This window comes from Aulostomus chinensis, chromosome 23 (assembly GCF_037954235.1).
Source record: "Aulostomus chinensis isolate RoL2024-O1b breed Wild chromosome 23, RoL_Achi_v1.0, whole genome shotgun sequence".
NCBI lineage: Eukaryota > Metazoa > Chordata > Actinopteri > Syngnathiformes > Aulostomidae > Aulostomus > Aulostomus chinensis.
Genome location: NC_141342.1, coordinates 8,880,194 through 8,893,635, shown reverse-complemented (window position 1 = coordinate 8,893,635; position 13,442 = coordinate 8,880,194). Strand labels below are relative to the sequence as shown.

Genomic DNA, 13,442 nt, shown 5'->3' with positions numbered 1-13,442 from the left:
GAGTCCTTCGTTATTCTCAGGAAAGTTTGCTACATAGAAATCTTTATTAAGGTGATGTTTCCAATCTGACTTCCAGCCTTTAAACACGATCGATGACAATGAGTCCCTTTTTCATGAGCGCAAAAAGAGGAAGATATTGGTAAAGTACTGCTAGAGGAAGAAGCTGCGTTCATGAGTCACCTTAGAAGCAGCTAGAAAAAGTTTTAACTTTTTTGAGAGTTTTGAACCCAAAAAAGTTTCTCTTAAAATTGTATTCAGTCTTACTTGAATCATAAACACATTTAAAACAGAATATCTTGAATGAAGTGCTACCCAGCTAAGAAAGCAAAAAAACAACAACAATAAATATACCATTTTCAGAGTGAATTAAAGGCCCAGGAATAATTTTTAAAAATCTTCTGAGAAGGGATTTAAAGACTAGAGGCGTAGGAGACAGCCTGACGCAAGTTTGGCGGCTGCAATTTAAAGCACGATCACCTCTGCGGTTCAGATTAGATCCTAGGATGACCACTTACGGCCCAACTGACAGACTTGAGGTCTGAGAGTGGGTCTTGTCTCGAGCTGGACAGTGCGGTTAGCCTTGTTTAGGGTTAAGACTGGAAGCAGGGGAGAGTTTTTGTTTGTCCTTTTTTTTTTGTGCAAAACTTACAGCAAACTTCTAGCAAACGTGTAATTGAATACACTGCAGCCTGTAGAGAATTGCAGTTCTGGTGGCTGAAAGTAGAAAGTTTGTTGAAACTGAGTAAAGCCCTCGGGGTGAAAAAAAACCAAACAAACAAACACTTGAAACATTGTATGAAATAGTTGCAAAACTTTCAAGTTCATGCAACAGCCAATCAAAATTTGGATAACATCCCAGGTGATAATGTCTGATCAAGTGCCATTGCAGGGAGTCGATGGCAAAATCTGACACAGTCTCAAGATAATAATAAGGTGGTCTCTTAGACACTGCTGAAAAAAGATATATTTTTAAAAAATTTTGAACAGCCATTCCCTCACCCACAAATATTCATGTTGTGGGTGTTTGTCAAGTAGGCTACTATGAACTCTCTTGCACTCTGCTATTACCGAGCAAACAGTACGAGAAGAAAAACTGACACAAAGACTGTCCAAATTGATGAGAAAATTATACAAGATAGGATGCAAATTTTATGGTCACATTTCCCACGTGATTATACACTAGCAAAAAACGCGACACATGAACAATTACCGATCTAGCTGGCTAGACTGAATTGCTTTGGAATACAGGCAACTTGCATGAAAAGGATAATTCGTGCAGTATTCAACCCACACAAAACATTTGTCAGTGTAATGGGAGGTGGGCCTGCTAGCAAGGAGGCTAAAAACTATAAGTGCTCTGGGTTTTGCTCTGAAGGTGTTAAGTCAGATTTACCTATTGCGCAACACTAGCTGCTAGCTATTGTTACTCTAGCATTGAGGCTTAACCATGTAAAACCAACTTCACCTCAATTTTGGAAAGGCTGCTCACAATGGATTTTGCTGATATCCAATATATATATTTTAAAACTGATTTTCCAAGAGCTGGTATTTATCGATTTTGTACTCATTGAAAAATTTTATTTCCAAAAAGCCCATAAATCATTGTAGTTGTTTCTTCATCAGTGATGATGAGCACTTGAGCGAAACTGCACATATTTAAATACTCACCTTCTGACCAACACCATCCATTTTCTACCGCTTATCCTATTAAGGGTCGCGGGGGGGCTGGAGCCTATCCCAGCAGCCTTTGGGCGAGAGGCGGGTTTCACCCTGGACAGGTCACCAGTCCATCACAGGGCCAACACATAGAGACAGACAACCATTCACACTCACAGTCATACCTACAGTCAATTTAGAGTATCAATCAGCCTCGTCCCCTCTTGATGTCTTTGGACTGTGGGAGGAAGCTGGAGTACCAGAGAGAACCCACACAGGAACAGGGAGAACATGGAGACTCCACACAGAGAGATCCCATGCTCAAGCCGGCGCTTGAACCCAGAACCTTCTTGCTGTGAGGTGACGCTAACCCCTGCACCCCCATGCCGCCCTCTGACTAAGACCAATATGTTAAATAAAGTACCAGTATCTGTTGATACCAATGACATGCCAATATTATTGTACATCCCTTAATATAAGCTCTGCCTGTTTAGCTGCTAAATGTTCCACTATGTTCTCAAGCCTGTTGCTAACTGTGAGGCGGTGTACAAAGAAGTCCTGTGGTCTTTTTTCTTCGCTGAACAGCTGCTCGCTGCGATTCGTGTAATTAACGGCAGTAATGAGAGCAACAACAGTAATGAGAGAAGCAGGCGTGAACAAAGAGTCTCATGAACAATTGCTACTACAAAAATAGCAGTCACAACCAACCTACTTTAAGGACTTATTTGATGGCTGGCATTTGCTAATGTGTTAAATTTGAAAGAACCCTTTTTGATTGAACTGAGCAGCTTTTGGTGTCATGTTTATTTTGCTAAAGGTGCAAACAACTTCATATGAGCGGTCTGAAGTTTTAATTCTATTTCGGTTCACTTTTGAGTAGTTTCATACGGTACATTAGCTTTCCAGTGATCAGGCTTAAATACCCCCCGTGAAAATGCTCCTCAACTTTAGCATGACTCGAATCAAGATGGAGACAAAGAAGTCAGAACCGTTCATGTTTTGCTTCACCTGCTTTGTACACTCAGGTGAACACAGGCCCGCTCTTATCTACAGCGCTAACCCAGTGTAATGTGGAGTCAGTGGGGATGGCTGCACAGTACATGCAAAGGAAAATGGCCCTCAGTCTCAGCTCAGTGCATAAGCATGTTTACAGTTCCCAGTGCACTGTTGTGTTTTGATAACCTTTCCTCACAGAACAGCCCCCGGAAAAGCTACTTGGTTGGTTTACATAAATGAAACTACACACACACACATACACACACATGAGCATAGCTATGAATGTAGGAAGCGAAGTCTGAGACAACAATCAGAGGGACAGAGAGTGACCAGAGGACAAGTGGGCTGTAATCACCTCGGCCGGCCGCAGACAGGATGGCAGAGGAAGCCTCGTCATGGGAGCGAGCCATGAGGTGCTTATCAGATCTTGCTTCAAACCAACCTGATTCTTTGACCTCCTTTTCTTGTTATTCACAACTTTAACACAAGGCTGTTTTTTTTTTTTTAAATCAGCTTGAATCCCTCTAATTGTCATATATTTTTCCCTCTCGCTCCTGTTGTTGAAAGTTTTAGCTTTACAGCGTAGAACGACGACGACGAATTCCCGGATTTTCTCTGTGCTCTCAGAAAATCCGATGTAAGAGGTGGACCCACAAGCGGGATTTGTGACATCACAAGTAAGAAAGCAAATCCTGATACGATGCTCACACGCTGTTTTCAAAGCGCCTCTTGCTTCATGAAACAGCAGAAGCAAGAGCAAAAATCCCGGAAATGGCAAATTTTGACAAAGCTTTGAATCATAAAATCAGGCAGGCTTGCTTGGTTCTTTCAGTGACAGCAGACATAATTTGATCATTTGGGTTTATTTCCAAGTGTCAAACTAGCAGAATCTCCCAGTGAATGTCGATAGACGCCTTTATTCGTCGACCTTTCAGAAATAATAAGACTGGATTGGAGTCTCTCTGTTGACTGATGTAGTTTTAACGTCTGCTCTTGCACCAGCAGGGCCACACACAGAGGCCTGGCAGACCTCAGGGTGTTTTCCTGGCCTCTGTCGCCTCACAGGAGACTTCCAATTGCCCCGTTAAGAGCCCTTCAAAATACACATCCCCCTGTTTTATAGACACGGAAACAATTTATGGCCATTACAGGGCATTATAGATAGCATCTACAAAACTTCCCGTTGTTGACTAAACGTCTGCCAGAGTGGACACACACACACACACACACACACACACACACACACACACACACACACACACACACACACACACACACACACACACACACACACATACACACACACACACCCCAAAGAGTTAAAAGAGAGCAAAAGAAAACAAAGATAGAAAGAGGTTGTTTGTTGGTTTGGGGTTTGCTTTTTTAAATACAGTTACAGAGATTAGGCTATAAAAAGAAGCAAAATAAAACATAAAGGCGGCCTACGAGGTCAGTGGACCACCCAGAAACCTGCTGGAGGTGGTGTACAGGACGCACACCACGACAGGTTCAGACAGCCAGGCTGCTACTGTGAGACTGGACCAGGCTGAGCCATTTAGAAAGCGTCCCAATGTGACTTTTAACTTCTGCAATGGCAACAGCAGCCTCTGTTGACACGAATGGCACTTACAGGATGGTGCTGTAACATCTGAGGGTACCAGGATAGAAGGATAGAAGGGAACTGTGTTCTTGTGCAAACAGTGTTGGTTTGTATTTAATGAACTACCGACCAATTGTACACCACAAACACTACGTTTTATTGCAAGACAAATCAATTTTTGATACAACGTGAATGTAAATACTTACTCAAAATATTTCTTTGTGACTCCAAAAGATTTTCTTTGCTGTTTAACTGGGTCCTTTGTGTGGGATTTGCCATTCTCAGCTGTAACTCAGACTGAGGCCGAAAGATGTGTGTTTTATTATTTCAGCCTAAGATCTGCCCATGAGACAAAAGCTAACAAGATTTTGTAAAAACACAACTCCGACTGTAAACAAAACAAAATCGAATTAGATTTGCAAAATAAAACTTTTGGATTTCCAAAAATTAAAAGCCTTTTTTCCAACTGCAAGCATAATTGGAATGGATTCTCAATAAAAAAAAATAAATAATGAGATCTGAAAGCAAATATTTTGGATTTCTAAATACAACTACAACAACAAAAACAAACAACAAACACCCATCATTTCTGATTTGCAAAACAAAGTTTTTGGATTCCTTGAGGATATTTTTGATTTTAAATTAAATCGGTATTAAAATGTGCTTTTGAGAGCAGTCTGGATAATTTTTTTTTTAAATTTTGTTATTGCACATAAGGAAATGAAAGTAACTCCATTGAGACTGGCCTGCTACAGTGTCTCTTAAGACTGTTACAAATTACTGTTGAACTATTTTATTTTGCAGCACGGTGGTGCAGTGGTCAGCACTGTCACCTCACAGTAAGAAGGTTCTGGGTTCAAGCCCTGGCTCCATCACAGGATCTTTCTGTGTGGAGTCTCCATGTTCTCCCTGTTCCTGTGTGGGTTCTCTCTGGTACTCCAGCTTCCTCCCACAGTCCAAAGACATCAAGAGGGGACGAGGCTGATTGATACTCTAAATTGACCGTAGGTGTGACTGTGAGTGTGAATGGTTGTCTGTGTCTATGTGTTGGCCCTGCAATGGACTGGAGACCTGTCCAGGGTGAACCCCGCCTCTCGCCTGAAGGCTGCTGGGATAGGCTCCAGCCCCCCCACGACCCTTAACAGGATAAGTGGTAGAAAATGGATGGATGGACTATTTTATTTTTTGGTGTATCAGTACTGGTTAAGGTCTGGTGGTTTTGATTTCACACCATTGCAAGTCTCACAGGTAATGACACCTGATCAACACACGTTACAACAGGTGTTCAAGCTATAGAGTTGAAATGAAACTGCCATCACTGCATGTAGTTGAATATCAACCTATTCTTCTGGCATAGACACCTTTATTTACCAGCAGACAGACAACAAGGGACAGCGAGGGGGATGTGACGTGCAGCAAAGGACCTCCGGCTGGGATTCGAACCATGGTCGGCCACATACGTGACATACGCTCTAACCACTCAACCACCCTTAAGTCAATATCAATCTATTTTCATCAAAGCCAAAATAGCTCCATGTTGTTCTCAGGGGTACCACCCTGATATCAACCAAGCATGTGATAACTTGTCCTCTGCGGATGTGTCCAAAAATGTTGAGATTAGGGGGAAGTTGATCGGGGAAAAAAAATACGCGATGTTACAAATTGCTATATGGAAATGTAAGATTCCATTTTTTTTCTCTGCTGCACCAGTACATCATTCTTTAAAATATCTGCCTCCTGCACCTCTACTTACTTGATGGAAAAACAGAACTTAAATACTGGAGCGCCTTTTTAACTCCTAGACTGGGCCAGTCATAGCACTTAAAAGTAGAATTATTTAAGACCACTTTAAATCCAGATCAAGGACAGTGAATGCTGGTCCACATTTAAGCCCCCTAACTATGAGATTGGCTATTGTGGAATGAATTCGATGCGAAGGATAAAAATTAGTCCAAGTCAAGCAAACACAAGATTTGTCCAAAATGAGATTTTGGCGGATCAGAGATGTGAAACCCTACCAGAGGTCTTTGGTCAACAGAGTCCAATAGACCATCACACCTCAGGGTTGATATGATACACATATGAACATAAATAATGTATCCTGCTCCGCCTTCTGGACCCAGTCAAGCTTTGCAGCCTGGGGCAGTTTAGGGAGTCCATCGGCCTCCAATATGTGTGACTTTGCAACGTTTACTCTACACCTTAGAGGCAAAGCATCCCCGTAGTCTGCTCAGAGAGTTTACAGACTGCAAACCCTCCGAGGCCAATTGTGTTTGCAGTATAATCTGCATTATACATAGAATTTTATTTGATTGAAATATCTCGAAAGGTGGATGGTGACAAGGCAGGGTTGGAGCATCACTGAACACGACCAAAATGAATGAACGGACCAAAATGGGAAAGTTGAACAAAGAGAACACAAAAGGACGAAACAAAACTTGACTTGAAATGTGAAATCACGTGAATTGAAAAAAACAAAACAAAAACAAACCCACGAGTGCACAAGATCAGGCCCAGAGAAAGGTGGTCTTGAGACCTGCTGTCGGAATGAGGAGGGGAGAGGGGGGCTGCAGGCTGCAGCCGTCATCAGCAGAGCTCAGAGTGGCTGCCAGCTGGCTGAGCGGAGCAGCAGGACAGGGTGTTGCTGCTGGGCTTTGGCCAGGAGAGTCTGAAGAGCCTCACACAAGTCAAAGTGCAGATATGTTTGATAACTCCCACTACCCCTTCAACTGCTTCAACTATGACGGAGACGGATACCCTTCCTGTAGCTCAGACGAGGACAAGAAGATGTGCAGACCCGCTTACAGGTATGGACCAGCTGAAAGTCGCCTGTCTTGCTTCTTACTTAATAAGTACTTTTGGCCAAACTGTCTTCTGTACATTTTTTTTTTACACTAATTTGTCACATAAACATCATTAATGGGCTTTGATTAGTCATATTTTCTTGGCAGATATTTGACATGTTATGATAAAGTAATATCTTAATCATTATTTTGTAGGATTTTTACCTCCTTGAAATCAAAATTTATTTTGAGATTTTACACACAAATGTATTTCACAACAGAACGATCCTAAACAAATATAGAACACAAATAATCATGAATACAGCAGAACTGCTTAAATAACAGACTTGGCATAAGATTTGTGGCATCGTTGAAATCAGAGGTGCGCTGACCGTGGACTTCATGATGTTCAGTCTTCTCTTTTTTTCAAAATACACGATATTCTCTTGAAGTAATTCAAACAGGATCATTTAACAAAACAAACAGCCTGTTCGAACGTTTTATGCAAAATTGAACCGTTAAGAATTCAACTCTCCAGTCTTAAAAAACGCACGCCCCTCTTAATCTCCCGAGAGGATATTTATAGAGTGATCCTTTTTAAATTGGAAATGTCATCAGAATTTAAAATGAAAAAGAGAGAAGACGCACGTACTTGGCAAGACTGGTTTAGCACTTTTTGTTATCACAGCTTTATTTCATGGATTGACAATTAAGCAAAGCTAAAGGAAAACCTGTCTTTTGAGTAGTTCATGGTGACTTTGCGCCTTTAGAGTAAATGAAGAGATGCAGACTTTTTTTTTTTTCTTGTGGCGTTCGGAGTTCTGAAATGACATGTTCAACGTCGCCTGGTACTTGATGTTTAATTTGCTTTTTTTTTTTTTTTAAAGAGAATTCTTAACAAATAGGATGTTGGACTGGCGTTTTAGAGTCGTGCTCCAGAAATTCTGTGGTCTTTGATCTGAAAATGAATGTGGTTTAGTCAACATTCACGGTATCATTTCATATGGGGTTGAAGAAATTCAGTTCTCTCGTTTACTGAGAGAGAAGTGCTATCACTTAATAGGACAATGTATGGTACTTTTCCTTGTAAATTATGAATACATATAATTATGATTATAAATATAATTTTAATAATTCAACATACTCAACCCAGACATTTCCTTATTTGGTGGGGGGAAAAAATCATGTTATTTTCTATTAATCGGAATGTCAATCCCAATAAACTCAGTGCTTCGGTTCATATTGTAATACTACATATTGAGTGTCAATAAGGTCAAAAATAACAAATTATTGACGAATTTGCAATTATTACAATGTTCACATACTCATACACAACATAGCATTTTGTTTGTCACAGTGTTTCACCACATTATATACATTTTTCTGTGTTTGTGTACGTGTGTGTGTGTGTGTGTGTGTGGGTGGGGGGGTATTGTGTGTGTCAGCTACATCGCTCTGATAGCCATGGCCATCCAGCAGAGCCCCGAGCAGCGGGTCACTCTGTCTGGCATCTACGAATTCATCATGAAGAGATTCCCGTACTACCGCTCTAACCAGAGAGCCTGGCAGAACTCCATCCGACACAACCTCTCCCTCAACAGCTGCTTCATCAAGGTATAATCGCACGCGCGCGCGCGCACACACACACACACACACACACACACACACACAAAACATGCACACATACACATACATAATTAAACTGCTTTTTTTTTTCATCATTGTATAAAAATGAGAGAAAGAGAGACAGCGAGAGTAATATTCATGATCCGGTCGTGGAATAAGTTCGAATATCAGGAGTAAGTGAGTACTGTCCCACAGGTTCCAAGGACAGAGGGCAACGAGAAGGGCAAAGGAAACTTCTGGACTTTCGCCACTGGCTGTGAGTCCATGCTTGACCTGTTTGAAAATGGCAATTTTCGGCGTCGCAGGCGCAGGAGGAACATGAAAATTGGCTTCCGTGATTCAGGGGAATCCCCTTTCCATCCCATGGAGAGCCACAGTACTCCGCACACACCAGCAGTTCGCCATTCTGGACCTGACTCCACCCTCCTTCCGTTGAACCCTGAGAGGCCGAGGCCGGGCCCCCAGCCACACCATCTCAACCCAAACCCCATCCAGGGGAAACCTGAGTCTGAGATCAAGTTCAGCATTGACTACATTCTCTCTACTCCAGACCCACCCCTACCTGGGTTCAGATCCTCCCACGGCCCCATGCACAGAGGGCCCATGGGGCCGCCCATCCATGTCCTGGAGCCCCAACACCTGAACCTGCACTTCTGGACTCTGTGAGTGGAGATCTGTCCAACAGTGGGAAGAACTGTGAGGTGATCCAAAGAATGTGACTGACGCAAGAATATAAACGGACAGGTACAATGTTGTCACTCAGTTTAAGACATTGACATGTAAAATTCACCCATCAGAACAATGTGAATAATGTTCACCGTACCGTTTGTGCAGTGTCTAGTGTCAGCAGAATATAGATTCTCTCTATATGTACATCGACAGAGGCACTAATCTGATGTGACACAGACTTGGTAAAACCACTCCTCCAATCAAAAGTAGATGTGGGTTTCATCATAAAATAATAAATCATTCAGAATCCATGAACAACATCAAAAACCATCAAATTAAACTTCTTGAATATGTAAAGTCAACTTCATCCGAGCAAAAACTCTCAGTTTTTCTTGTTGTTGTGATCGAATCCTCTGAATAACATAGCAATCGAAGGTGGGATGACTTTTATTCTGATCTTTCATAGACGTTTGCACACAGGTAAAAATATTAAAGTGGCCAGATTCCATTCAGGTGCTCCAGTTTTAGGGTCCTAATATTCGGCACAAGGCCTCCTCCAAATCCGTACTACATACTTATTCTTTACAGATACGTAGTGCACAACTACCATCACATACAGAAAAAAGACCACTGGTGAATAGCGGTATAACATCTACAAATATGAAGATACGCATTTCATGAATAATACTTTCTTCGGAAAGTTTTGGTAAAAATATATAAACCTTTTATTCAGTTGTTTAGCACATTTCAAGAGCAGACATCACAAAGTGCTTCACAGTGACGGTAATACAGAAGCAACTATCAACAACAAGAGAAACAAAATGTAACCAGAATAAAACACAAATCAGATATTTCCTATCAACAATAACGCAAAACATGACAAAAAGTCAACCGCTGATTAATCTTATTAAATATGCTCAAATGGGAATTTTTAATAGAGTTTCAAATTTCTTGTTTGATTTCGTTGTCATAACGGCCGAATAACTTCAGCAAGTTTATTTATTACTCAGTGAAGGAAAATATACTGTCACCAGATTAAAAAAATGATAACAAGAAAAAAATTGTTTTCATCATTTTATGATTTTTTTTCAAATGTTCTATATATCAGGTTATTGATAATTAAGGAACAAACCCCTCTGTATGTCAATCAAACTGAAAGGACAGGAGATTGGAAGACAAAAACACAGCCTAAAAACAGCCGAATCTGTGGATACTTGGAATCTAAAATAATGACCTGAGTTGTATTCATGGGCTTTGAGTAGACTTCGTTTTGTTTTCTTCATCTCTGAACCTGTTCAGAGTGAGTGTTGAGCACGCAACTTTCCCCCTTCAAATGGTAACAGAATTTTTAAAAAAAACAAACAAACAACAACCCTCTTATAACTGCACCTGGTTATTCCTTCCTCACACATTTAGCTAATTTTCATTTCATTGACCTTTTGGAATCCTGATTGACTGACACTTAAATTCTAATCCAGTCATTCCTTATTATAACACGCCGTATTCACACACACTTACGTAGTGAAAACAACACAGGTGTGGCTATAACATTTATTTCCTCTACAAGGGAGATCAATCATGGTGTGCTTCTGTGCTGTTGAAGGGACATTTTTCAATTTAACCTTTATATTATGTGACTATATCAGCGACGCCTTTCAACACACTTAACATGAGTGGCATTTAATATAGCATAACACTTGCAAGGTGAGACCAAGATGTGACCCTATTTAAATACGGTGGAAGGGAGGGGGGGGGGCTTGTCTGAGCAGAAACAGCACTGCCTCCCCCCCTTACACGCATACACACCTACGAAACCCTGACGCAATTATAATTAAACACACCTTATGCCTCCTTTGCAAATGCCCCTCATCGATCTGTGCGTTTTTAACATTCATATGTGAGCTGCCCCCCAGCAAACGTCTGCAACCGCGCGAACGTTTATGGATCAGCAAGTTTCCATTAACAAAGTTGTTGATGTTGAATAGCAGGCTGCTGTTGCCGTGATGCTGTGGATATATTTGGGTAAATTAACTTAGCATAAAGTGCTCCAAGGCTACAGGGGTCTTTTGAGGCGGCTAAAGAGAAAGCAACGCACCAGTTAGGGCTGAAAAGTCAATGCACATATTGTTGTTAGTGGGAAGGTGTAGCTACTGGCACAGTGTCCTACAGTGAAGGGCCTCTATTAACAACCACATTCATCTGTTTTGCTTTGTTCCTGCTTCTGCTTTATGAGCCAGTGGTTTATAATTGCTTACACAATCATGCTTCTGTATTTAGTTTGAGAGGTAACTTCATTATAGGAGTCTCAGGGCCAGAGGAAGGGAACTGCAGGTTGAAGAAATTGGGAAACCACTGATCTGAAACATTAATAATAAAGAAAAAAAGTAAATCATAAACAATAATAGGTCATTTGGTCTCAAGCGCTTTAGTAGCGATTAGATTTGAAAGAAGTTGTGGCCATGCAGATAAATATGTGTGGATTGTTTAGTTCCCTTTAGAGCATGAATGTAATTTTAGATGGTTTTGAGGTGGTGGTGGTGTGCTCAAGGAAAAATGATGCTACACTGAAAAGACATCATTAGGAGAAACTACAGCAACTAATGAGGATCAGGAAATAGCCCCAGGTCTGTGACATACACACATGCCTGCCCTTTACCAGTTGGTGGTGGTGGTAGTGGTGTTGTGCACAGCTGCTGCAGGTGCAGCCGCTTTCAGGCTAGAATATGCCATTACTTTTAACGGGCTTCAAGAGCGTGAGTCAGTAATGAGAAAATCAACACAGCATGTCAATCAATGGCGGGGGAGATGTGTTTATGTTTTGGTTTGACTCGCAGCTGAGGTCCTGCAGTGAGAATCCGACGTCGTGGTTGAGATGGTTGACTGGAGGCTCTTACAGAAGGAAAACGCAGAGTTTAATAAAGAAAAGAGCTTGACATTCAGATAAAAGTCAGGAATCTGCCAAATATCTGTTTAAAATCAGTTGTCATTTAGTAAACATGCCAAGGTGGTCAGTCTTTCATACCTGACAGCTTCATACATCGACCCTCTGATTCTTTAGATGCAGCCAAAACTGTAAATAAAGAAATAAAAAGCACAAGAACATACACACACGGAATCAGCACCCTTCACCCAAAAAGTGTTTTACCTTTTACAAATAGATGTCACGAGCAGTTTTTCCTCCTTCATCAGTTCTTTGTAACTCCAGAATGCAGAAAGAGCCAGCCATGCACATTTAGCTTGAAGCTAATAGTGACTGCTAACAATTTTTGGGGCTTGCAAAACTGCCCAAAAATGTCTACTTACAAATTCTCATCCTGTATAGTCCATCAATTTACTGCAAAAATGATTTGTTTTGAACTGAAAACAATAAAAACAAAAAAAAAACAAAAAAAAACAGAATTCTCAATCAATGCTATATTGAGTGAACGTGTACAAGCAGGAGCCAGTTAGTTCGGCTCTATTTGCCACTTGGTGGTGCTACAATCAGAATGGTTCTACAACAAATATTCTCATTACAGGCTCTAAAAAAAAGGATGTATCTGTTCCAAGCAGAAGGAGATATAAACCACAAATTGTTCCATTGAACAGATTTACTTTTTGAAGCAAACACCTGCCATGTGCATTGATTCCAAAAATGTACGATTGTAAATATTACAAGAGAACTGAAACTTTACTATTAAAGGTTTTAGATAAAAATGAGAAATGTTTCGATTATGTGCTCCTACTTTTAGCCTTTTAAAAGAAATCCAGAGAAAAGTTGCATAAAAAAATTAATCAGGATAGTTACAGGGGAAATAAACTTAAAAAAAAGACAATACAAATATACAATATTTTTTAACGATTTAGGGATTTATATTTGAAGGTTCAGATCTTTGAAATTAGATCATATTTGTGTTTAAATGCTTGTTGCGAACAACCGAAATGTTTCAAAATGAGCACATTTTCTTCAAATAGGGGTCCAGAACATGGAAAGGTCTGAGTTAAAAGTTGTTACACGACAGAAGATGCATATTAAATGACATTCGTACGTATTTTGCTCCAGTGTCAGTATCAGACAACCTGCTGGATGTCTGCACAAACCCTCACTTGTACAATAATGGTTGAGTTGTGTT

At 40.7% G+C, this 13,442-nt stretch overlaps 1 protein-coding gene across 1 annotated transcript; it reads left to right on the top strand.

The window, feature by feature from the left end:
- Positions 1 to 6,781: 6,781 nt before the first annotated feature.
- foxl3 (forkhead box L3) lies at positions 6,782 to 13,442 on the top strand. Its single transcript, XM_086195856.1, has 3 exons — positions 6,782 to 7,059; positions 8,481 to 8,649; positions 8,857 to 13,442. The coding sequence occupies exons 1-3, from the start codon at positions 6,800 to 6,802 to the stop codon at positions 9,325 to 9,327; spliced, it is 900 nt and encodes a 299-aa protein (XP_086051982.1). The 5' UTR covers positions 6,782 to 6,799; the 3' UTR covers positions 9,328 to 13,442.